We start from the raw sequence: 27872 nt of genomic DNA on the forward strand, positions 1-27872 counted from the left end.
TATAAGAATGTGGCCTCCGTTTTTAATGGCCTCTATTACGACTCCATCTTCACCTGGTGCTTTTCCATTTTTCATTTTTCTCAGTGCTTGATGGATTTCGCTAGTGGTTATCTCTGGTAGTATTTCGGAGCATTGGTTTATTATTTTCTTTGAAACCGCTTCCCTCAGATTATTTTGATTCAGCCTTTGGCTCCTATATAGTTCCAAATAAAATTCTTCTACGATATTTAGTAAATCTTCTCTGTTATTTCGCTGTTTTTATTTTTTAATTTATGTATTTCGCATTTTCCGTTGGTCAATTTCCTTCGTAAAACTTTCAAACTTTTATTTTCTTGTATGGTTTTCTGGATGCTTCGAGTTTTATACTTCCTTAGATTTTTTCTGATTTCCTTTGACACTTTCTTGTTGATGTCTCTTAACGCACTTTTTTCAGTATTTTCGCTTCCTCTCATTTTACTTCGCGTTTTGATTAGTTCTCTAGTTTCTGGGCTTATTTTTTCATCTCTCTTCTTTTTTGGGCAGTTTTTTCGTTGACTTTCTTCAAATAAACAATTAGGTAAATTAATTAATATACTTGTCTAGGTAGGCATCTAATAAGTAGATATAAATGATATGTTTTTGTACTATTTAATGATGTATGTGTAAGTTCAATAATGAGAATGAAATTTATATATTAGTTTTGATATATAATAGTAATACATTTTTTTATACAATAATTAAGGGAAAAGGCGCAAAATGTCGCTTGTCAAAATTTTCAATGTATTCATTTTTATCGAATCCTGAGAAAACTAAAAAGTATGTATTTTGAAAAATTTAAACGCAGGATGAAAGATTACATTATTACCGAGGACAGAAAGTCCCTTCAAATAAATAAAAAGTTTCTTTTGAATGAAATATTTGCAATTAAAAATCACACTAAATTTTCACCCCTGTAACTTATTAAAATAAACATTATAGAAGTTTTCAGGGACTTTCGGCCCTCGGTAATAATGTAATCTTTCATTCTGCGTTAAAATTTTTCAAAAATATTTATTAGTTTTCTCAGGATGCGAAAAAATGAATACATTTAAAACACATTGAACATTTTGACAGGCGACAATTTCCGCACATGCCCTTAAGTATGAAAATTAAAAATAAAAGATTATTTATGAATTTCAATTTCATTATTCTAGTCAACGTCTACAACTTCTAAATCGCTTCAATGAAAGTTCTAGTTCATCTTCTACAAAGTTTATTTCTTGAAATAAATCATGTAACCCAACTTCGTTATGAACATAGAGGTATATATTAACATAGAGGGAGCCTACCTTCCGCGCTTCCTGACGACAAGATCTCAGGGACTGGTTTGCTGCATCTCCTTCTAACACATTGTATCGAGAATCTATAATGACATTCAGTGTGAATATAGGCACGGAAGAGGAGGACAACTGTAGCAGCTTTACTATGCGTAAGAGTGAAACAGCACTAATCCAAATAAAAAAGATGGTGTCGTCACTTCGCTCTGAATGACACTCTCTCTATGCTAATATTTAACTCTATGGTTATGAACCACTGCAGCGCGATTGGAACATTTTTTCTCTTCGTCTTCCACTGCACAGTCTGGCCTGTACAAAGGTCCCTACAGTGTATGACATACTTTTTACAGCCACATCTTGTATTTTTGTATTCTGTTAAACTTTTATATTACCTATGTACTTCTGATTTTCATAAAATTCCAATATTAATTCACTTTTCTTCTTCTTTTGTAATCTGGTTAAACTCAAATAGAGACAACTATATAACGCATTACTCAATGCCAAATATGCTTTACTTTAATGTTTCTACAAATAAATTTATTTATAACTAAAAACCTAAATATATTATCCTGTTTTAGAGCTTTTAACGCTCTAAGTGCAAATAGTCTAATTTAAAAGTGTATAATTATTTAAACATCTTTGTTATTTTATATCTGTCAAGACATGTCTAGTTTAGGACACACCAAGCAAAATTCAAAAACTCTCAACTAGTTGTTGGAAATAACAATAAAATCACAACTTACAGGTTGTAACCTTCAGCTTTAGTAATTATTGAGGTCTTGTGGATCAGCTGGGCCCAGGGAAAAATTGCATAAAAATAAATTACATAAAACAAATTTCACATCTGTTTATCTCAAGCGTGCGTTCTCAAATGCGATTTTAAATGACTTGCTTGAATAAATAGCTTAAAACAAATTCCACACTTGTAAGGTTTTTCCCCTGTGTGCACTCTCAAGTGGATTTTCAAATGACCTTTCTGAGAAAACTGCTTAAAACAAATTTCACACTTATGAGGTTTTTGCTTGGTGTGCACTCTCAAATGCTTTTTCAAGCTTCCTGATTCAGTAAATTTCTTAAAACAAGTTTCGCACTTGTAAGGTTTTTCTCCAGTATGACTTCTCATATGTCGTGTCAAATTATCTGCTACAGAAAACTGCTTTAAACAAATTTCACACTTGTAAGGCGTTTCCCCAGTGTGCAATCTCAAATGTCTTGTCAAATGACCTGATTCACTAAAATTCTTAAAACAAATTTCACACTTGTGAGGCGTTTCTTCAGTGTGCACTCTCAAATGCTTTTTTAAACTTCTTAATTGAGTAAATTTTTTAAAACAAATTTCACACTTATAAGGCGTTTCCCCAGTGTGCTCTCTCAAATGCCCTTTCAAACTTCCCGATTGAGTAAATTCCTTCAAACAAATTTCACATTTGTAAGATTTCTGCCCGTTGTGAACTGTTAAATGCTTTTTCAAGCTTCCTGATTCCACAAATTCCTTAAAACAAGTTTCACACTTGTAAGGTTTTTCTCCAGTATGTCCTCTTATATGTCGTGTCAAACTACCTGCTACAGAAAACTGCTTTAAACAAATGTCACACTGGTAAGGCTTTTCCCCAGTGTGTGTTCTCAAATGTGTTTTCAAATGACTCTTTTTGATAAACTGCTTTGAACAAATTTCGCAGATGGAATGTCTTTGTCCAGTCGCAACTATCACATTTTTATTTAATATTTTTCCTTCAGGGTGTTGATCTATGACGTTCATTCTATTCTCCTCCTGAAAACGACCTAAAATATAAACCTAATAAACATTTTGAAAAAATATTGAACAAAAAAGGTATTATAGGAAAATTCAAACATTAAGGAATGCACGTAATTTTCCCCTTGTTGCCATATTCTAAATTTGAAAAAATATATACGGAATAATAAGATTTTTTTGACATACCTGACATGCCATTCCTATTACAGCGAGCATTTCATTGGGTAGAATTAGTGACGAGTTCATATGACGTCATTATTATATTTGGAGATTGTAAATGGTAACTGAGGTCTGTCATAAGATTGGAGGTTAAATATAATGTCAAATTATTAGAGAACGTTAATTATCCATTAAAGATCCATTATCGCAAAGGCAAATGTTAAATTGTCAAGACGTAAATAACGGATAACGGTCTTTTTAAACACAGGCATCAACGGAGTTTGAGAGTTATCGCAAATGTTCTGGGGTGAGGTTTAAATGTTATAGACCAGGGCGCATTTGTAAAAAATATTAGTACATTTGGACGTTGAGAGGTGACTCAAATTTTTTTGCAGAAATTGCTTGAAAATAACTCAAATAATAATATTTGAGTTATCCTCCCTCTCAAAAAGGTCCGGAACATTTTTTAAATAATCAAAATGTCAAAAAATGAAGGAAAAATTCAATTTTTTTCTTCGTTTTTTGATTATAGCTTTAAAAGTATTCATTTCCGAGAAAAGTTGTATTGACATAAAAGTTGCGGAATTAAATTTCCTACAATATAGAATTGGTTAAAAATTTAAAAAATAGTCACCCTTGTTGCAAAATAGCAATAATTGCGAAAAAAAAACATACAAAAAAAGTATTCGCATTTTAAGTTTTTCAACCATTTATGCTACACTTAGGACCTTCATATTTCACCCAGAAAAACTTTATGATACAGTAAAACAAGACTGTAAATTTCCTTAAGATCGGTTCGATAGATTTTGCAAAATAAATTTTGCTATCCAGCTTTCGCAAAAAAAAATTCATTTTTTCAAAATGTTACAGGACTGAAAATAAAGCAGACAGCAAGTTGAAATTTTTTTTGCTTATAGAAGTGTACTGTACCTTTCATTTGCAATTTGCAAAACTAAAATCGATTAACTACCACGGCGTCAGGAATTTTTTTAAATAAACATTAATTATTGATATTGATGCTACGCGCAGGACAGCGGATAATTTGCTCTGATTGGGCATTCCAATGACCTTTGATAATGATTGATAAATTTTAATTTTTGTTACATTTCGATATAAATAAATAAATTTGTTTATTGCAAAATAAAAACACATACTCTATCCTTTGAAATAAAACTTTTTTTAGCAAAAACTTTCTTTGTTCATATATTTTAACGTAGAGAATAAAGGTTTATTATTTTTAAACATATGCAATTGTTTAAACAATATTTCACAAACAACAATAAAATTAGTTTGGTTTTTGTGGAATTAAAATATTAAAATACAACAAAATATAGAGTAAGAAAATAATATATTAGATAAAGATTGGAAGAAATTTTGGTGGAAATCAACTTGTGTGAATCGAACACCGCTGTCCTGCGCGTAGCACCAAAAATTAATGTTTATTTAAAACATTTCCTGACGCCATGGTAATTAATCGATTTTAATTTTGCAAATTGCAAATGCAATGGTACAGTACACTTCTATAACCAAAAAAAAATTTAACTTGCTATCTGATTTGTTTTCAGTCCTGCAACATTAAAAAAAATGAATTTTTTTGCGAAAGTTGGATTGCAAAATTTATTTTGCAAAATCTATTAAACCGATCTTAATTAAATTTACAGTGTTGTTTTAATATATCATAAAGTTTTTCTGGGTAAAATATGAAGGTCTTAAGTGTAGCATAAATGGTTGAAAAACGTCAAATGCGAATACTTGTTTTTGTATGTAGTTTTTTTCGCAATTATTGCTATTTTGCAACAAGGGTGACTATTTTTTAAATTATTAACCAATATATATTGTAGGAAATTTAATTACGCAACTTTTATGTCAGTACAACTTTTCTCAGAAATTAATAGTTTTAAAGTTATAATCAAAAAAACAATAAAAAATCGAATTTTTCCTTCATATTTTGACATTTTTATTATTTAAACAATGTTCCGGACCATTCTGAGTGGGAGGATTACTTAAATATTATTATTTGAGTTATTTTCAAGCAATTTCTGCAAAAATTTGAGTCACCTCTCAACGTCCATCTCAAAACAGATGCGCCCTGGACTATTATTAAGTCAACCGACGTTTACTGCCAACTTTCGGGAATTATTCCGTTTTATTTAAATACTGTAATTGTTTTTTTTTTTGAAAAATGAATTTGGATATTGAGCAAGTTGACATGCATTTTAATTTTAATGATTTAACCAAAAATATATATATTCAATATAAAAATAGGTAATATAAAATATCTGAATAACTAATATCCTAAACACAAAAAGTAGTCTATTGTAAACAAAATTAGGGGTCGCCAACTTCTTGAAAATTTCAAGATCTTGTCTTGATTTCAAGACAAGAAGTAATTTTAGATTTCAAGACAAGACAAGAAATTGTATGTCAATGCCAAGATTTCTTGTCAAGAAAACAAGAAATCTTGAAATATCTTGACTACCTAATTAATAATAAAAACTAGATTTTATTTAAATAACAAATTTAGCACATTTTTAAATCGGAATTGATAAGCCATGAATTAAGGCAGATAACACTTCTTATGGAGTCAACGCCTAGCTCATTTCTTGGCTTTGTTATTGTTAAAGTTGCTCTTGAAAATAACCTTTCCGCAGGTACAGATGTTGCTGACGTTCCGAGAAAATCCTTGGCCATTTTCGATAATGACGGGTAGATATTTTCGTGTCTTCTCCACCAATCAAGTATGTATATTCTCAGAATCTTCGGATCTAGGCTCATTTAAGTATTTTTCAATTTCATACTTCCAAGATTGTAAGTTATCATTATCGGCTTTCTTAAACAGGTAAGTAATATCTAAATAAAATTCGTTATCTTCTTTTTTTAGACTAAGTACTGGCTCTGGTATTGGATTCTATAGATCATTCTGCGATTTATTAAAGTAGTTAGCTTTAAATATGTTCAAATTTTTGTACTGCCTCTGATTATAGAAGCTTTTCCCAAGATGAAGAGGAAAACGCCTCTACTTTATGGCGAGGATTCAAAATAACCACAATACAGTATATCCAATTAGTTTTGTTATAGTGTTTCAGTATTTTATCTCTCTCAGCTTAAATGCAGTAAATTAATTGCTCATCGATAGCGCTTCTATCAATTTTATTATTAAGTTCATGAGCCCATATTTCCAGTTTGTCCATAAGTAAATTTATTCCAAATACCACCAATTGGAGTGTGCAATATTTTCCCCTTCGAGAATTGAAGAAAGTGTTTTCAGACATCAGAACCATTCTTTATCTAACATTTTCCAATTATTTAGATTTTGGTTGTTGTCACAAAATATAGTTTTAAGCATTTTTTACACTTAAGCCCCATATTAGCATCTTGAAAGTTGAATGCCATCTTGTAGGCACATCTAGTTCTGGCATAGTCATCTTACAATTTATGGCCTCCCAAGCACTGTTAATAAGTTGCATTTGACATGAGTTTTTGATTTTTTTAAAAGTAGTCGAGGCATTGAAGGATTGAAGTGTCGATTTTTTTGCAGTAAGACGGATTTTAATGCGGATTGGTGCGTTGGATTCGTGAGATTGTCAGGAAATTTTGTGAACTAATTTAATGAATAAGAAATCTCAAATTGCATTTGTGCATAAGAAAAATGCATTTCGGTAAATAGTGGGAAAAATTGACTCAATTTTCTTACTCGGCGGTTTTTGGGGTCGCTGAAAACGAATATGAGGTCGGCGAGAGTGTGCAAACTACCTGGTGCCTGCAGCGGGTGTAATAAACGTCTTCCTCTGGAGTATTATGGTAATTTGTTAAATAATTGGCCCAAAGTTGTAACTCGGGGGGTTTTTGGGGTCGCTGAAAATGAATATGCGGTCGGTGAGAGTGTGAAAAATACCTGGTGCCTGCAGCGGGTGTAATAAACGTCTCCCTCTGGAGTAATATGGTAATTTATCATATAATTAGTTTAAACTTATTACTCGGGGGTTTTTGGGGTAATTTATTTTCTTCGATGTAACTATAGCGATCGAAAGGGGTGGTATTTTTATTATAAACATAAATTTTTATTGTTATGATATATTTATGGTTAAAAAAGTTCATTATACAAAATTTATCGTAATCTATCTTTAAAATTAATTTTCTTCATCATTATCATCTTCTTCTTCATTATTGCCTTCCTCTCTCGAGTCCAATGCAATATTTGTGCAATCAGAGCCTACACAATTTTTGCAGGCTAAATTACAAACTAACCCATGCTTCCTGCACCCGCATGAGTTGCCGCAGTCTGACTTACAACTACAGAATATTAAATTTAAAATGTTTGGAGGACCAGGTGGCTGAGTCATTCTAACTGGAATTAATACATTATTTTGTAATTCCCATTCCCCAATCGGTTTTGTTCATGTTACTGTCCTCTCCATGCAGCCAAATTTGTGTTTGTAAATATACCCTTTTATATGCTGGGTAAATGCATCAACAGATGAAAGAATTTTTCCAATGACAATTTTTCTTCAGGTGACAGTCATAAGTTTGATTTCTTTAAATAGGAAAGTACATCATGTGACACCTTATTTAAAAGCTTTTGAAATACTGATTACAAAAATGTATAATATATTTGAAATTAAATATCATACTAAATTTTCTCTTCGTTTTCATCCCTGTAACTTATTAAAATAAACGTTATAGAAGTTGTTAGAGACTTTTGAGACCTCGGTAATAATGCAATCTTTCATTCTGCGTTTAATTTTTTCAAAAATTCCTATTAGTTTTCTCAGGATTAAAAAAAATGGATGCATTTAAAAATCATTGGACCTAAATTTTGCCGAATTGGATTTCGTTTTTGTAATTCATTGCACGCTAAGGCAATCATAGCATCTTCTTCAGAATCAGATGAACTATTAGAACTCATTTTTAAAATGACTGAAGTCTATATCACACTATGTTGCTGACACGAAACTGCAGTCGCGGTGCGAAACGAGTCAGCGCGGGTACACTTTGCCGATCGTACCGCTCCGAGCCGACCGCTCTATGCCGATTCAGTGCGTGGGCTCCTTAATACTCAAGCAGTAGAACGTTGCGTTCGCTTAGTAAAGCCTGGGTTTCCTCCGGCAGGCACCGACAAACTGCGACCGTAACACTGCGATGAGTGACGTCAGATTACGGTGAAAAATTCAAGGTTCTTCACTGCGGCAATGAAATGTGTAAACTCAGCAAGCGGTGGCTTCCAACTATTATTCTGCGTGGTATAGTTTTTTATGACGTCATTGATCGCAGTTTGTCGGTGCCGCTTTGAGGAAACCAAGGCTTTAATGAAGCATCAGCTGCAGTGTGTGGTCAGAGTAATCGCTACGGGTTTATTAAAAACAGGATTCAGTCAAGACAAATGTTGCCATGTTTAAATCTGACAGCTTTAAAAATAGAAATGAGTAATGTTAATCAGTTTAGTTTCCTACTACATAGTTTATTTTGTTAGTACGAATACACCGTGGTCACAGCTTGTGAGTTCATTTTGTTACACTAGTACGAGTTATTGTTGTGTTTTTCATTATTCTGAACTTAAAGTTAATAAAATGTTATTTAACTAAATACAGTCTTTTTGTTCCAGTTTGCTATTTTTCATCTCATTTGAGGATCCATTAAATGTTAAAATTCCAATTTGAGAATCGTTAGGCTATTTCCTACAACCTTAAGCAGCATAATAAAATATGTGTCATGAATGTCTTACAAAAATTAAAAAACTAATAAAAATTTGCTAAGAGGCTGAAAGTTCATACATTATCAAATATGTCGTCCCTTTGAGGAACCCCAGGATATAAAGTTTCTTGGGTCGTATATTTGGGTTTGATTGTAAGAAGCATCTTTTTTCAACTATGACACAAGACTATTCAACTTTTTTTTATTTTCGTTCCATCCTAATGCATAGTGTGACCAACTCCAATTCAGTTGAATTCGGGACAAGGCTAAATATCTGAAATCTGGGAATTTTTAATTAAATCGGGCCATTTTTAATACCATCAAAGTATTGATTATTTAACATTATTATGTTGACAGTGATATTTTTGATAGGATTAAGGCTACAATTGGTTGTAATGATAATTACATTTTTGTTAGTTTTTGACGATTCGGCTTCCAATCCGGAAATCGTTCTCAAAAAAGAAAAAAATGTGAAAATCAAATATGTTGGATTTCCATGTAAATATAACTTTAGGTTAATAAACTGCTCGTCAAAAGTTAGGGATATAGAAAATTCTGCTGAATTTTTATAGTAGATTTTTTCGTGAACAGATTAATGGATTCCGCTAATTTTTTTTTATTATTTTATACTTTTCTTTAGTATTTACACAGTTATGCAAAGGTTTACTCAAACTTTTTTTTGTACTTATACCGGGTGGAAGAAAAGAAATGTGTTTCTTATGTTAAGTTTGAGACGCCCTGTAGTGAGGACAAGGTACAGATGGGAGTATATATCAAAATCGTATTGTAGTCTTATGTTTTGTGAACATTTTGTTTTTTGAATGTCCCTGATATCTTTAGAAATAAAAAAATAGACGGTATTGTAATTTATCATGGGTTTTAACCGAAACAAAAGTTTGAGACACCTTGTAGGGAGAAAAAGGCACAAAGGTGAGTATACCTCGATATTTTGTTGTAGTCTCATATTTTGTGAATATTTTTTTTTAATTTCTCTGATATCTTTAATAACAAAGAAACTAGACGATATTACTATTTAATATGTGTTTTAACTGACGACATGCGTCACATCACACATGTGAAACATAGAAAAACATATTAAAGAGTAATACAGTATAGTTTCTTTGTTATTAAAGATATCAGAAAAATTAAAAAAATAAAATATTCAAAAAATAGGAGACTACAACATAATATAGGGGTATACTCACCTTTGTGCCTTTTTCTCCCTACAAGGTGTCTCAAACTTTTGTTTCGGTTAAAACACATGTTAAATTACAAAACCGTCTATTTTTTTGTTTCTAAAGATATCAGGGACATTCAAACAACAGCATGTTCACAAAACATAAGACTACAGTATTATTCTGATGTATACTCACATTTGTACCTCGTTCTCCCTACAGGGTGTTTCAAACTTAACACAAGAAAGCATATTTTTTCTTCCACCCGGAATAAGTACAAAAAATAAGTTTGAGTAAACTTTTGCACAACTGTGTAAATACTAAAGAAAAGGCTAAAATAAAAAAAATAGCGGAATCCGTCAGTTCGCGAAAAAATCAACTATGAAAATATAAAAATATAATTATTATTACAACCAATTGTGGCTTAATCCCATCAAAAATATAATTGTCAAAAATGTCACAACAAAACAGCTTCAGAACATTTTTATGCTGATTACTTCTTACTATCATATTTGTCAAATGATGGAATGTGCTTAAAAATGAGAAGAAACCTTTAAAAAGCAATCCAATCTTGTTTTAAATAAAATTTTACGAACAAAATATTTTTAAAGGTTTCAATGCCAAGTTTTTTCCGGTTTCCATCTTCCGGCCAAGAGATTTTCCGGTTGTCCATATTTTCGGCTGTCCATATTTTTCGTCCCACCAGTTCAATTTGCTGTAAATTCTTAGAAGAATAACGTATCCAAAATTTCAAAATAGAATTTATCCGAAACGTTGAAAATTCGGATGGCCCGGAAGCCTTGTCCGGGAGGCCGGGACAAGACTTCGTAATTCAGGCAATGTCCCGGAAATTTCGGACCAGTTGATTTACAAACTATTTATAGTGTATCTGTCAAGATCATGGTACATTTAGGATATACCAAGCAACATTCAAAAACTCGCAACTGGTTGTAAGAAATAACAATAAAATAACGTCAGGTTGTAAGCTTCAGCTTCAGTGATAACGGAGATCTTGTGGATCAGACGGGCCCAGCGAAAAACTGCATAAAAATAAATTAAAACAAATTTCACATCTGTTTTTCTTAACCGTGCGTTCTCAAATGCTTTGTCAAACTTCATAATTCAGTAATTTTTTTAAAACAAATTTCACACTTGTTAATTGTTTCCCCAGTGTGCAATCTCAAAAATGTCTTTTCAAGTGACCTGATTCGCTAGAATTCTTAAAACAAATTTCGTGAGGCGTTTCTCCAATGTGTACTCTCAAATGCTTTTTCAAACTTCCCGGGAATTTATTCTCGACGGAATATTCCCGGGAATTTTCCCAAAATTCATATTTTCCCGGGAATTTATAACTTAAACCGAAACTGATTTAATAGTTCCTTATTACATTAAATGGAAACTTATTGTTGGATTCATATTCTAATATGATGAAAATTAGGCAGAAAGTAAGTCAACAACTTCTGAAGTTTAAAGATACAAATCTAATTAGTAAAAAAAAACTTATACAGAAATAACAATTACTGATACAAAAAAAAAACGAATAGACCTATAAGTAGTGACTTAAAAATATCAGAGTCTATTCACTCTCATTGTCATTCATTTGATATTCATTGTCATCATCATCATCATCCTGTTCTTCTTTTTCTTCTTCACAATCCTCGTCCTCGTCCTTATTAAGCCTACCATCATCGGTTGAAGTCGTTCGGCTTAAAGAACCTTCGTTTGATGTGCTGTTCTTTAGTTCCCAATTGTAAGCAAGGTAGGTTAGCTTGGCTTCTCGCTCTGATAATAAACGATTTCTCTTTTTAGAGTGCATCCAGGAGAATGTACTAAATGTCCGTTCAGTGGCGGCAGAAGTGGCAGGGGCACTCAGAATCCTTATTGCCACATCGGCTAAATCGCAGGTACCCGAGTCCACTCCACCACAAAAGAGCCCCAACAGCTGCCTCCTCACCAACTACCTCCCAAATAAACTTTCTCGAGAAAAGCCCTTGTTTGTCCCATAGATATAGCTAATGTCATGAATTTATAGTTTAACATTAATTGTAACTGGGCTTGTCCATTGATAAATAAATAAATTGTAATTGGGCTTTGCCCATTCATAATAAAAAAAAAAACAAATTTCACATCTGTTTTTCTCAAGAGTGCGTTCTTAAATGTGATTTTAAATGAGTTGCTTGAATAAATTGCTTAAAACAAATGTCACATTTGTGAGGTTTTTCCCCAGTGTGCGTCCTCAAATGTCTTTTTAAACAAGCTCCTGTAGTAAACTGTTTAAAACAAGTTTCACACTTGTGAGGTTTTTCTCCTGTATGTCTTCTCATATGTCGTATCAAACTACCTGCTACAGAAAACTGCTTTAAACAAATTTCACACTTTATTATTTCTCCCCCGTGTATTCTTAAATGTGCGTTTAAATAATCAGCTGCACTAAACTTCTTAAAACAAATCTCGCACTTGTAAGGCTTTTCTCCAGTGTGTATTCTTAAATGTTTCTTCAAATCGTAATCTTGACTAAACTGCTTAGAACAAATTTCACACTTGTAAGGCTTTTCTCCAGTGTGTATCCTTAAATGCCTTTTCATATCTACACCTCGACTAAACTGCTTAAAACAAATTCCACACTTATAAGGTCTTTGTCCAGTCACAACTTCCACATTTTTGTTTAATATTTTTCCTTCAGCGTGTTGATCTGTATAACTTTCTTTCTGAGTTTCCATAGTTTCCAATTTGCTCTCCTCCTTGGAACAACCTAAAATATTTTAAAAGTTCATGTTCATGCTCAATAATTCACACTACACGAAAAGTTAAATTGCAGAATGGAAGTTTTTGAAACCATTGGGGACGTTATGTTAAATTTAATATAATTAGGTACTACTTTACTACATCTCTTGCTACAGTTAAAATTCCTGATGTATTAAAAATAACTACTATCACCCCTATACAAAAAATGCCCAATACTATCAAAGCTGAAGAATTCCGAAGAATTCCATGTTCAAACATTCCAAGTTACCACTTTTTACCGAATACTTTAGAAAAACTATCAGAAATTGCCGCTTTTGAACAATTGTTGGTACCGTAAAATGGGGTTACTTTGACCGCTGGGCTGAATTTTACCAAAAACATAGAAAAAGATCTATTGTGGTATACTTCAGCCAGCCTGTATAATTTTTAAAATTATTTTTAACGATTCAAATTTATAAATATCTAAGAACACATTTTTAAATAAAAAAAGAATCAATAGCACAAGGGTTGTTAAATCCACCGATATAACCAATTAAGAAAAAATGGTCTAAAAACAGTCAAATTAACCCCACCTAAAAGAAAAATAAGTTTAACAGCCAAAAACCATATACGGTCAACTTCCCCCCAAATGGGGTGAACAAAGGCATTTTTTATTTTTTTTAGTCATGATTATTTTTTTGTAATTATAATCTAAGCTACTGAAAGTAGACGCCTAAACCCATAACATATTGGCATGTACAAAAATGTAGCAAAATTTAAAATATGATTTTTATAGGATTAAAGTACAAAATCGGTCAAAGTCACCCCAAATTACGGTACATGTAACAAAAAATGAGGCTACAGTAGCGGGCCATCAAAACGAAAAACGCGTTCCAAGATTGTGGCTTTAAATTGGAATATTTTGTCGAGATATTTGGCACACATATTCGTAGTATAGTAAAGAATGGCGGTACAGAGCCCAATTTAAGAAATATGTTAGTATGTGGAAATTACTCTATAATTAAATACAATATTAAAAAAATGAGCATGTACCGCCATTAAGAATAAAAAATACACTTTCTTCAAATAAACTTTTTTATTCCATGCCTAGATTATGTGTCACATTGGAACTACTAAAATTTTTTAACTCTAACAAGAAATCGAACATATTATGACAAACAACTGATTAGGCAACATAGAGGAATACTCACTGTCATTTTGACAAACCTGCGTCAGATTTCTAAGTGTAATAGCCATAGAAATATTAAGGGTAGACAAGGCACACTGAGCAAAAAAACGTAACGCGGAAGCAGTCGATCGGTTGTTAATTGTGAGTTTTACTAATCGGTTGTTAATTGTGGTAAGTATATTTTACGTAAAAATATTTCAAATTCTAATGCGAGTATATAAAGTTTTAGGATTTTTTAGTCTAGAAATATCATCAATCGTTTAAAATTTAAATATAAATAAAAAAAGACCAAAATACATGTTTATAATAAAATTTTCACCTATTTTGGTTTTTTTATAAATATTTATTTACTTATAATACAATTGTTTTCTATTACTTCCATTTAGCGCGCCTATGAGTTGATGTCACAATATTCAGCTTTCATCTTAGTTATGTTAAATAATCCCGACGCACTGTTACCAAAGTTTCGCTGAACTTTGTGCAATCTCAGATGTCTTTTTAAGAAAGTTATTGTAGTAAACTGCTTAAAACAAATTTCTCACTAGCTGCGCTATTCTTCAGTGTGCAATCTCAAATGCCTTTTCAAACTTACTGATTCAGTTAATTCCTTAAAACAAATTTCACCATTTATGAGCTTTCTGCTCGGTGTGCACTGTCTAATGCCTTTTCAAACTTCCAGATTCAGTAAATTCCTTATAACAAATTTCACACTTGTAAGGTTATTCTCCAGTATGTCTTCTCATATGTCGTGTCAAATTACCTGCTACAGAAAACTGCTTTAAACTAATTTCACACTCACACTGGTAAGGTTTTTCCCCAGTATGAACTCTCAGATGACTTTTCAAAGTGCCTCTTCTACTAAATTGCTTAAAACAAATTTCGCACTTGTAAGGCTTTTCTCCAGTATGTAGCCCTAAATGCATTTTTAAATGTCCATCTTGACTAAACTGTTTAAAACAAATTTCGCACTTGTAAGGCTTTTCTCCAGTGTGTATCCTTAAATGCTTCTTTAAATCTCCATCTCGACTAAATTGTTTAGAACAAATTTCACATTTGTAAGGCTTTTCTCCAGTGTGTATCCTTAAATGCCTTTTCAAATCTCCACCTTGACTAAACTGCTTAAAACAAATTCCACACTTCTAAGGTCTTTGTTCAGTCACAACTTCCACATTTTTGTTTAATATTTTTTCTTCAGCGTGTTGATCTGTATAATTTTCTATCTGAGATGAATGTGCAGGTAAAGTTTCCATAGTTTCCAATTTGCTCTCCGCTTTGGAACAACCTAAAATATTTTAAAAGTTCATGTTCATGTTCAAACATTCTCACTGCACGAAACGTTAAATTGCAGAATGGTAAAGGAAGTTTTTGAAACCATTGGGCACGTTATGTTAAATTTAATAAAATTACTAGGTACATCTCTTGCTACGGGTAAAATTCCTGATGTATTAAAAATAAGTACTATCACCCCTATACAAAAAACACCCAATACTATCAAAGCTGAAGAATTCCGACCAAGCTACCAGTTATTACCGAATACTATAGAAAAACTATTAGAAATTGCCGTTTTTGAACAATTATTGGTACATGTAAGTAACAAATGAGGCTACAGTAGCGCGACATCAAAACTTAAAACTCGTTTCAAGATTGCTGCTTTTAAGGGCCTAGCCGGGTAAGATGATGAAAACTGCCCATAACTCGATTCGAATTCCATACAGGTCACCGTTTAGCATATATAGTGAAACTAACTCTCTGAAATTTTTAGCCTCCTAGGTGGTTATGTGACCCACCTAGAGCCTAATTAGGGTTTTTATGTTTTTATTGTTTATCTCAGCCGCATAGAGAACTAGCCAAAAACTTTAAGTAAAAAAGTTGTAAGCTTTAAAATGTTCTGTCCGAATTTTTTTTTTCATTTTTGGCGGGAAATTAAAGTTTTAGAACGATTTTAAAATTTTAAATGAGTATTAAAAAATAACTAAGACATTCGTTTTCACGAAAAAAACATGTAACGTGTATTTTTGTATAATATTTCACCTTGAATTTTTTCAACTTTTTAAAATTGGTGAAACGTACCTTTAAAAATAAAAAACCACATTTTTTCGGTTTTTTTTATACATGTTTTTCAAAAAGGGTAACACCGTCACTGGAATAGGTAAAAAACTGAAAAATAATTGTGGTTTGCCTAACAAAAATTTTTGGTAATGACATCCATTTTCAAGATACAGGGCGTTGAAGCAAACAAAATTACACATTTTTTACGATTTTGCCGAAACTACTGGCAACATTGTAATAAAATTTGGCGAGTTTTAAGAGGTTGTTGTTGTGCATTTTTTGACATACAATTAAGAATTTTGTATTTATCATTGGCTCGTATAGGAGTAATGGTCTTAACTTTTTTAAGAAAAAGATAGTACGAAACTTGACATATTTCAAATTAACAATCGTTTTGAATTTTTTTTCGTTTTGAATCGTTTTGGACGCGCCATTTTTATTCAAAAAATAAGAAATCTTAACCCTTACAAAATATTCGAACTTCTATGGTTTGTTTTTTAACCAAGAGGAGTGATTCAAATTTACCGCGCTTAATTTCTTGTTTGTAATTGGTCCAACCGCAGGCAAGTTTACTCCACTCTTATAAAATATTGACACTAATGATATTTATCAAATTTTGACACTAGTGACATTTGTTGTTGACACATGCTGAAAAGCAGTTGTTTTTGGAACTCTTTAGCGACGTATTAATTTAATATAATATATGGATTACCCTTGAGGGCCGACTAGATCAACCAAAAAAGAAGATGTATTTGGTTATTATTCTAGTGACTTTCTTGGGTGTGAATATGTCTTTTTAGTTTATGAAAACCTGAAAACTGTTCAAAAATAACTGTTAATTAGAATTTTAAATAAATAACCTATATAAATTTTAAGAATACTGAATATCTAAATTTATATGTATTTTATTTAAATTTATGCATATAATATACCTAAAAGCACTTAAATTATTTAATTTTAAAGTTTGAACTCTTGACAAAATCGCATCCATAGAAAAAGTACAGTGTACAACACATGAGAAAATGACATATTACTCCCTCGCTTGATTTGCAGCACTCGCTTTGTGCCCCGGCTCGTGCCAACAAACTTCTGCGCTCGTGAGAAATATGTCTTTTTTCTCACTTGTTGTACAATATACTATTTGGTTCGTTTTTGCCAATTCGGCTTCCAATTCGGAAATCGTTATCAAAAAAAAATTTAAACTCAAATGATGTTGGATTTCCATGTAAATATAACCTTAGGTTAATATAAAAATGTAATTATCATTACAACCAATTGTGGCTTAATTCCATCAAAAATATAATTGTCAAAAATGTCACAAGAAAACAGCTTCAGAACATTTTTATGTTGATTACTTCTTACTATAATATTTGTCGAATGATGGAATTTGCTTAAAAATGAGAAGAAACCTTTAAAAATCTATCCATTCATATTTAAAATAAAATTTTACGAACAAAATCTTTTTTAAGACTTCAGGTTGTAAGCTTCAGCTTCAGTGATAACGTAGATCTTGTGGATCAGACGGGCCCAGCGAAAAACTGCATAAAAATAAATTAAAACAAATTTCACATCTGTTTTTCTAAAGCGTACGTTCTCAAATGCTTTGTCAAACTTCATAATTCAGTAAATTTTTTAAAACAAATTACACACTTCTAAGGCGTTTCCTTAGTGTGCAATCTCAAACGTCTTTTCAAATGACCTGATTCGCTAAAATTCTTAAAACAAATTTCACATTTTGTGAGGCGTTTCCCAGTGTGCATTCTCAAATGCTTTTTCAAACTTATTAATTCAGTAAATTTTTTATAACCAATTTCACACTTGTGAGGCGTTTCTCTAGTGTGCAGTCTCAAATGTCTTTTTAAGAAAGTCATTGTAGTAAACTGCTTAAAACAAATTTCTCACTAGCAGCGCTTTTCTTCAGTGTGCAATCTCAAATGTCTTTTCAAACTTCCTAATTATGTCAATTCCTTAAAACAAACTTCCCATTTATGAGGTTTCTGCTCGGTGTGCACTGTCAAATGCCTTTTCAAACTTCCAGATTCAGTAAATTCCTTACAACAAATTTCACACTTATGAGGTTTTTCCCCAGTGTGCATTCTTAAATGTGTTTTTATATAACTTCTTGTGGAAAACTGCTTAAAACAAATTTCGCAATTGTAAGGCTTTTCTCCAGTGTGCACTCTCAAATGCTTTTTCAAACTTCCTGATTCTGTAAACTTCTTAAAACAAATTTCACACTTGTAAGGTTTTTCTCCAGTATGTCTTCTCATATGCCGTGTCAAATTACCTGATACAGAAAACTGCTTTAAACAAATTTCACACTTGTATGTTTTTTCCCCAGTGTGCACTCTCAAATGCTTTTTCAAACTTCCTGATTCTGTAAACTTCTTAAAACAAATTTCACACTTGTAAGGTTTTTCTCCAGTATGTCTTCTCATATGTCGTGTCAAATTACCTGCTAAAGAAAACTGCTTTAAACAAATTTCACACTGGTAAGGCTTTTCCCCGGTATGAACTCTCAGATGACTTTTCAAAGTGCCTCTTTCACTAAATTGCTTAAAACAAATTTCGCACTTGTAAGACTTTTCTCCAGTATGTACCACTAAATGCCTTTTCAAATCTACACCTCGACTAAACTGCTTAAAACAAATTCCACACTTATAAGGTCTTTGTTCAGTCACAACTTCCACATTTTTGTTTAATATTTTTTCTTCAGCGTGTTGATCTGTATAATTTTCTATCTGAGATGAATGTGCAGGTAAAGTTTCAATAGTTTCCAATTTGCTCTCCGCTTTGGAACAACCTAAAATATTTTAAAAGTTCATGTTCATGTTCAAAAATTCTCACTACACGAAACGTTAAATTGCAGAATGGTAAAGGAAGTTTTTGAAACCATTGGGCAAGTTATGTTAAATTTAATCAAATTACTAGGTAGGTACATCTCTTGCTACGGGTAAAATTCCTGATGTATTAAAAATAAGTACTATCACCGCTATACAAAAAACACCCAATACTATCAAAGCTGAAGAATTCCGACCAAGTTACCAGTTATTACCGAATACTATAGAAAAACTATTAGAAATTGCCGTTTTTGAACAATTATTGGTACATGTAAGTAACAAATGAGGCTACAGTAGCGCGACATCAAAACTTAAAACTCGTTTCAAGATTGCTGCTTTTAAGCGCATAGCCGGGTAAGATGATGAAAACTGCCCATATCTCGATTCGAATTCCATACAGGTCACCGTTTAGCATATACAGTGATGAGCGCGCTAATAACAGGCAAAATAGCACAAAAGATGGAAAACCTATTAAGTTGTGAGATAAAAAGAAATAAAACTAGTCGAGCTGGAAAACTTAGCGATATTAACCTATTAATTTACATTATATTGATTGTTTCCCACCTTTAGACGTATCGGACGAGTTTCGCAACTACCACTGTCACAGTGACAGTTTTAGTTGACATACTCATCTGATACATCTAAAGGTGGGAAACGATCAATACAATGTAAATTTAAAGGTTAATATCGCTAAATTTCAAAGCTCGACTAGTTTCATTTCTTTTTATCTCACAACTTAATACGTTTTCCACCTTTTGCGCTATTTTGCCGGTTATTAGCGCGCTCATCACTGTATAGTAAAACTAACTTTCTGAAATTTTTAGCCTCCTAGGTGGTTATGTGACCCACCTAGAGCCTAATTAGGGTTTTTATTGTTTATCTCAGCCGCATAGAGAACTAGCCAAAAACTTTAAGTAAAAAAGTTGTAAGCTTTAAAAAGTTCTGTCCGAATTTTTTTTTCATTTTTGGCGGGAAATTAAAGTTTTAGAACGATTTTAAAATTTTAAATGAGTATAAAAAAATAACTAAGACATTCGTTTTCACGAAAAAAATATGTAACGTGTATTTTTGCATAATATTTCACCTTGAATTTTTTTAACTTTTTAAAATTGGTGAAACATACCTTTAAAATAAAAAACCACATTTTTTCGGTTTTTTTTTCGTTTTTTATACAATTTTATACATGTTTTTCAAAAAAGGTAACACCGTCACAGGAATAGGTAAAAAACTGAAAAATAATTGGGGTTTGCTTAATAAAAATTTTTCGTAATGACATCCATTTTCAAGATACAGGGCGTTGAAGCAAACACAATTTTACACATTTTTTACGATTTTGCCGAAACTACTGGCAATATTGTAATAAAATTTGGCGAATTTTAAGAGGTTGTTGTTGTGCATTTTTTGACATACAACTTTTTTAAGAAAAAAGATAGTACGAAACTGACATATTTCAAATTAACAATCGTTTTTGAATTCCTTGTTCAATTTGTAACGAAAAATCTATCTTCCTATTTTTTCATACGACGCGCCATTTTTATTCAAAAAATAAAACATCTTAACCCTTACAAAATATTCGAACTTCTATGGTTTGTTTTTTAACCAAGAGAAGTGATTCAAAGGACATCGCACACATCTTATGGAAAATATAATGTGACTCAAATTCAATAAAATTTATACGATTAGATTCGTTTTAATATAACGATCAATTCTTATCATTGCGCCAACTTCTAATTATGATTAATTACGGCGCAAATTGCAATTAAAGTTTATCGAAATCACATTTTTGGAGTCCATAAAATGTTAGTTTACAATCATTATTGCTCTGAGTGCTATTCATAACAGCTTAAATCCCGCTGGGCCTAAGCGGATTAGTGAAACTAATCCGCTGATTTATGGAGTACCGAAAATCTGGGTATTTTAAAATATTTTTTCTCTCTCTAACTTATGTACCTAACCATTTGATTTCAGATTTATTTATATCAATTTCTGCTCTTATTTTTGAAAATAGAGAGTTGGCGCAATGATAAGATTTGATCGTTAATTTTAAACGAATCTATTGGTATAAATTTTATTGAATTTGAGTGACATTATATTTTCCATAAGATGTGTGCGATGTCCTTTACCGCGCTATATTTCTTGTTTGTAATTGGTCCAACCGCAGGCAAGTTTACTCCACTCTTATAAAATTTTGACACTAATGATATTTATCAAATTTTGACACTAGTGACATTTCATAGGTTAATTAAGTTATATCGGCGATTTTTATGTTTTCTGTGTTATTCCTTTAATTTTTAGATTGTTAGTCTGATTTTATATAAAAAGCAGTTGTTTTTGGAACTCTTTAGCGACGTATTAATTTAATATAATATATGGATTACCGTTGTGGGCCGACTAGATCCACCAAAAAAGAAGATGTATTCGGTTATTATTCTAGTGACTTTCTTGGGTGTGAATCTGTCTTTTTAGCTTACTCCTCTTGGTTAAAAAATAAACCATAGTAGTTTCTACATCTACATAAACTCGTACATCCATTATAAAAACTAATTCGAATACTTTGGAAGCGTTAAGATATTTTATTTTTTGCAGCAAAGCGGCGCGTCTTATGAAAATTGAGAAGTTTTTTTATCGCAAATTGAACGAGGACTTCAAAAATGATTGTTAATTAAATTCAAATTTTGAAATTTATCAGTGACGTACTATCTTTTTTTCTTTGAAAAATTCAGACCATTACCCCTATGCGCGCCAATTATGAATATCAAATCCTTAGTTGTATGTCAAAACATCCACAATAACTATCTCTTAAAACCCCCCAAGTTTTATTACAATGTTGCCAGTAGTTTCGGCAAAATCGCAAAAAAAGTGTAAAATTTTGTTTTCTTCAACGCCATGTATTTGAAAACGGATGGCGTTACAAAAAATTTTTATTAAGCAAACCCCAATTATTTTTCAGTTTTTTACCTATTCTAGTGACGGTGTTACCTTTTGTGAAAAATATGTATAAAATTGTTCCAAAAAGCGAAAAAAAAAACGAAAAATTGCGGTTTTTTATTTTTAAAGGTGCGTTTCACCAATTTTAAAAATTTGAAAAAATTCAGGGTGAAAAATTATGCAAAAATACACGTTATATATTTTTTTCGTGAAAACGAATGTCTCAGTTATTTTTTTATACTCATTTAAAATTTTAAAATCGTTCTCAAATTTAAATTTCCCGCCAAAAATTAAAAAAAAACTTTAGGACAGAACTTTTTAAAGATAACAACTTTTTTATTAAAAGTTTTTCGCTAGTTCTCGATGCGGCTGAGATAAAAAATAAAAACATAAAAACCCTAATTAGGCTCTAGGGGGCTGAAAATTTCAGAAAGTGAGTTTCACTACATATGCGAAACGGTGACCTATATGGAATTCCAATCAAGTTGGGGGCAGTTTTCATCATCTTACCCGGCTAGGCCCTTTGAATATTTTGACACATATTCGTAGTATAGTAAAGAATGGCGGTGCAGAGCCCAATTTGAGAAATATGTTAGTATGTAGAAATTACTCTATAATTAAATACAATATTAAAAACACGAGCCTGTACCGCCATTAAGAAGAGTAAAAAATACACTTTCTTCAAATAAACTTTTTTATTCCATGCCTAGATTTTGTGTCACATTGGAACTACTAAAATTTTTTAACTCTAACAAGAAATCGAACATTTTATGACTAACAACTGATTATGCAACATAGAGGAATACTCACTGTCATTTCGACAAACCTGCGTCAGATTTCTAAGTGTAATAGCCCCAAACATATTAAGAGTAGACCAGGCACATTGAGCAAAAAAGCGTAACGCAGAAGCAGTCGAGTTTTACTAATAATTAATTGTGGTAATAAGTATATTTTACGTAAAAATATTTCGAATTCTAATGCGAGTATATAAAGTTTTAGGAGAACTTTTTGTCTAGAAATATCATCATCAATCGTTCAAAATTTAAAATTAAATAAAAAAAAAGGCCAAAATACACGCTTATAATAAAATTTTCACCTATTTTGGTTTATTTGTATAAATATTTATTTACTTATAATAAAATTGTTTACTATTACTTCCATTTAGCGCGTCTATGAGTATAATGTCACAATATTCAGCTTTCATATTAGTTATGTCAAATAATCCCGACGCACTGTTGCAAACTTTCTCGAAAAAAGGTGTGCTAGAGTCCTTTTCATGGGCATTTTTCAGTGCGCCACAGTTTTTCGATTTCTTTCTAACGCATTAAATTGTGTGTGACAGAAAAAAAGGCACGTCTGTGATTACATTTATAACATTTATTCGTTATTCTAGTTGTCGATAGATGGCGCTATAACCGAAGAAAAAATTATTTACGAATTATATAATATATCAACGAATCGAATATAATCTGTACAATTTAGTAAGGCTATACAAATAAAAGAAAATACCATTTTATAAATGCAATAAACACGACTTGATTTGTTCTTATGCCAAATTGCAAATAAAATGTGACAACTGTCAGATTTAACTAAAATGTCATGTTAGAAAAAATGTCATAAATGTGTATTATCACGCACTTACCTTTTTTCTATCATTTGGACGCATTGAAAAATGCTCAAGAAAAGGATTCTACTATCTCCCAAGCAATATTGATGACGCGCTACTGTTGGCTTTTTTCTCCAGTGTGACCAACTACAATTAGTTAAATTCGGGATAAGGCTGAAATATCTGAAATTCGGGACTTTTCAATGAAAATCGGGCCATATCATCAATTTATTGATTATTTAACAGACTAAGTTTTCACTCAAATGGCATATAAAACAACGTAATGTTACTCTACATCCCACCAGACTGAAAACAATGAGAACCTTCTCTGGTTAGACCTCCGAGGCTTATACAATTTGCAAGCCATACGGATGCTGAGACTAAAGAAGATGAGGGAATTTTACAATTTATAATTCACGTCCCATCTGCTCAGCGCGGTAAAGTTCCAACGAGAATGGTTCCCTTCGCACTCCAATCAGAGTAAACATGTAAATCAAAAATTGAAAATGGTTATTCATGTTTGATTATTTAACATTTGTATGTTGACAGTGATATTTTTGATGGGATTAAGCAACAAATGGTTGTAATGATAATTACATTTTTCTATAGATGCTATACAATGTGCAACTTCTCTCACCACTTACATTCAAAACGAACAATTTCTCAGGCAGTGAGAAAAGTCGGCCATTGCAGTGAGAAATATTTTTTCTCACGGGTTCTCCTACGGTTTTACGTACATATGATCGCCGTTTCCATGGTAACATGCACACAATACAAACACAATTAATCTTGTCAAATAAAATGTGTTGAAGTCAAACTTAACAGGAATTATCTTTCAAAACTGTTCAAAAATAACTGTTAATTAGACTTTTAAATAAATAACCTATATGTATAAATTTTAAGAATACTAAATATCTAAATTTATATGTATTTTATTTAAATTTATGCATATAATATTTAACCTAAAAGCACTTAAATTATTTAATTTTGAAGTTTGAACTCTTGACAAAACCGCATCCATAGAAAAAGTACAGTGTACAACACATGAGAAAATGACATATTACTCCCTCGCTTGATTTGCAGCACTCGCCTCGTGCCTCGGCTCGTGCCAACCAACTTCTGTTCTCGTGAGAAATATGTCTTTTTTCTCACTTGTTGTACAATATACTATTTGGTTAGTTTTTGCCGATTCGGCTTCCAATCCGGAAATCGTTATCAAAAAAGAAAAAAATTTAAAATCAAATGATGTTGGATTTCCATGTAAATATAACCTTAGGTTAATATAAAAATGTGATTATCATTACAACCAATTGTGGCTTAATCCCATCAAAAATATAATTGTCAAAAATGCCACAAGAAAACAGCTTCAGAACATTTTTATGTTGATTACTTCTTACTATAATATTTGTCGAATGATGGAATTTGCTTAAAAATGAGAAGAAACCTTTAAAAATCTATCCATTCATATTTCAAATTAAATTTTACGAACAAAATCTTTTTTAAGTCTGTCAAGATCCTGGTACATTTAGGATACACCAAGCAAAATTCAAAAACTCGCAGCTGGTTGTAGGAAATAACAACTTCAGGTTGTAAGCTTCGGCTTCAGTGATAACGTAGATCTTGTGGATCAGACGGGCACAGCGAAAAACTGCACAAAAATAAATTAAAACAAATTTCACATCTGTTTTTCTTAAGCGTACGTTCTCAAATGCTTTGTCAAACTTCATAATTCAATAAATTTTTAAAACAAATTTCACACTTGTAAGGCCTTTCCCTAGTGTGCAATGTCAAATGTCTTTTCAAATGACCTGATTCGCTAAAATTCTTACAACAAATTTCACATTTTGTGAGGCGTTTCTCCAGTGTGCATTCTCAAATGCTTTTTCAAACTTATTAATTCAGTAAATTTTTTATAACAAATTTCACACTTGTGAGGCGTTTCTCTAGTGTGCAGTCTCAAATGTCTTTTTAAGGAAATCAATAAGTGCGTTCGCGGGTACAGTTGACAAATTGTCGCCGACAATTTCTAACCTCACTTAATATAAATAATACCGTTAATAGATAAATATACAAGGTATATTTACTTTTAATTAATATTAATAACTAATTATTAAATTATACTAGGTAAATATACCTTGTATAATTATCTATTAACGATAATATTTATATCATTTTAAAGTGCGCATGCGTTTTGCTGCTAATGTGTCGCCGACTAGTCGTCGACAGGCACCCGCGAACGCACTTATTGTAGTAAACTGCTTAAAACAAATTTCTCACTAGCAGCGCTTTTCTTCAGTGTGCAATCTCAAATGCCTTTTCAACCTTCCTAATTAAGTCAATTCCTTAAAACAAACTTCCCATTTATGAGGTTTCTGCTCGGTGTGCACTGCCAAATGCCTTTTCAAACTTCCAGATTCAGTAAATTCCTTACAACAAATTTCACACTTATGAGGCTTTTCTCCAGTGTGCACTCTCAAATGCCTTTTCAAGCTTTCAGATTCAGTAAATTCCTTACAACAAATTTCACACTTATGAGGCTTTTCTCCAGTGTGCACTCTCAAATGCTTTTTCAAACTTCCTGATTCTATAAACTTTTTAAAACAAATTTCACACTTGTAAGGTTTTTCTCCAGTATGTCTTCTCATATGTCGTGTCAAATTACCTGCTAAAGAAAACTGCTTTAAACAAATTTCACACTGGTAAGGCTTTTCCCCAGTATGAACTCTCAGATGACTTTTCAAAGTGCCTCTTTCACTAAATTGCTTAAAACAAATTTCGCACTTGTAAGACTTTTCTCCAGTATGTACCACTAAATGCGTTTTTAAATGTCCATCTTGAATAAACTGCTTAAAACAAATTGCGCACTTGTAAGGCTTTTCTCCAGTGTGTATCCTTAAATGCCTTTTCAAATCTCCACCTCGACTAAACTGCTTAAAACAAATTCCACACTTATAAGGTCTTTGTCCAGTCACAACTTCCACATTTTTGTTTAATATTTTTTCTTCAGCGTGTTGATCTGTATAATTTTCTATCTGAGATGAATGTGCAGGTAAAGTTTCCATAGTTTCCAATTTGATCTCCTCTTTGGAACAACCTAAAATATTTTAAAAGTTCATGTTCAAAAATTCTCACTACACGAAACGTTAAATTGCAGAATGGTAAAGGAAGTTTTTGAAACCATTGGGCACGTTATGTTAAATTTAATAAAATTACTACATCTCTTGCTACGGGTAAAATTCCTGATGTATTAAAAATAAGTACTATCACCTCTATACAAAAAAATACGCAATACTATCAAAGCTGAAGAATTCCGACCACTGTACCACTTTTTACTGAATACTTAACCCCCAATATTATGACAGATGTCAGTTATTTATTTATTTTTTACGGAATGTCTCCATTTTACAAAAATTTAACAAAAATAAAGTATCCTAACCATAACACAAATAGTAAACTAAGTATTAAATAATTATTAAATATTGTTAAACAAATGATTATAATTTAAGTAACTTAAATTTCCCGAAAATATTATTAAAATGAAAATCTCTGACAATTAAAATGAAATGAAGACACCTAGGTAAAGGTCACTCATCTTCGATTCCTAACATACTCAGTCAGGCAGTGTTTAAATCTTACAGATAATTATATCCACCAGATCATAAGATTGACTAAAGTCATTTCCCAGTGTCAGAATCCTGTTAATTGGAGAGAATTTGCCAGTTTGTGTGATAGTGTTTTATAGAAATAAGGGCATGTCCCTAAGAATTCGAGTGCTACATCTAAAGTTGATAAGATTTAATAAATCAGAACAGTCGGTGGTATGGTCAAGTAGTTTATAGAGAAAAATTAAATCACATTTAGTTCTGTAGTCTTCTAAGGAACTAATATTTAGCATTGACCTTAGTTCCACCAAAGACATGTTCTTTAAGTTTAATCTATAAGCACAAATCCGGAGAAACTTATTTTGAATTTTTTCAAGGGTGTAAATATGGTTAAAATAGTATGGTGACCATATTTTAGAAGCTTAAGACAGGATGCTACGGACGAAAGTAAGATATAAAATTCTATATCTGGGTACGGAAAGATCTCGAGAGTTTCTTGTGCTAAAACCTAGATTGGGTCCAGTCGGGTTAGACGAATAACAGGCCTAACTTTGCATTAGGAGCTGCCCCAAATTTTATTTTTTTAATCTTTAGGGGGAGTCAATAGTAGTGTAAATTTGAAATCTCGACTGAATTCCGTCATTGCGTTAGCCGCCATCTTGATTTTAAACGAGAACCATTTTTGCTCAATATCTCTCCGCCATTTTCAACTTTTCGACAAAAAGTATAACAACCAAAATTGTTGAAAATATAATTTTCTATCATTTCTATTTTTACAATTTTTTCGTGCCATCGATATTTTTCGAGTTATAGCGGAAAATAGTGACAGTTATATATAAATAGAGCATAATTATTGAATCT

At 31.8% G+C, this 27872-nt stretch overlaps 1 protein-coding gene and 1 long non-coding RNA gene across 6 annotated transcripts in view; one reads left to right on the forward strand and one right to left on the reverse strand.

The window, feature by feature from the left end:
* Positions 1-1778: 1778 nt before the first annotated feature.
* The window catches only part of LOC114325629 (zinc finger protein 239-like), a 36619-nt gene continuing 10525 nt past the window's right edge, over positions 1779-27872 (reverse strand). Inside the window, exons 2-3 of one of the 5 annotated variants that reach the window (XR_007697248.1) lie at positions 24854-26503; positions 15283-17444 (exon numbers count right to left, since the gene is read on the reverse strand). Coding sequence is in view for 4 of the 5 variants with exons in the window: in XM_050646964.1 (XP_050502921.1) it covers positions 2149-3077 (929 nt within the window). In the remaining variant the exon portion in view is untranslated. The other 4 variants (XM_050646964.1, XM_050647112.1, XM_050646996.1 and 1 more) reach the window with 4 other exon arrangements.
* On the forward strand, positions 18017-26148 carry LOC126882308 (uncharacterized). Its single transcript, XR_007697273.1, has 3 exons — positions 18017-18112; positions 18197-18280; positions 26030-26148. It is a non-coding gene; the product is annotated as an uncharacterized LOC126882308 (long non-coding RNA).

This window comes from Diabrotica virgifera, chromosome 1 (assembly GCF_917563875.1).
Source record: "Diabrotica virgifera virgifera chromosome 1, PGI_DIABVI_V3a".
In the NCBI taxonomy this organism is placed as follows: domain Eukaryota; kingdom Metazoa; phylum Arthropoda; class Insecta; order Coleoptera; family Chrysomelidae; genus Diabrotica; species Diabrotica virgifera.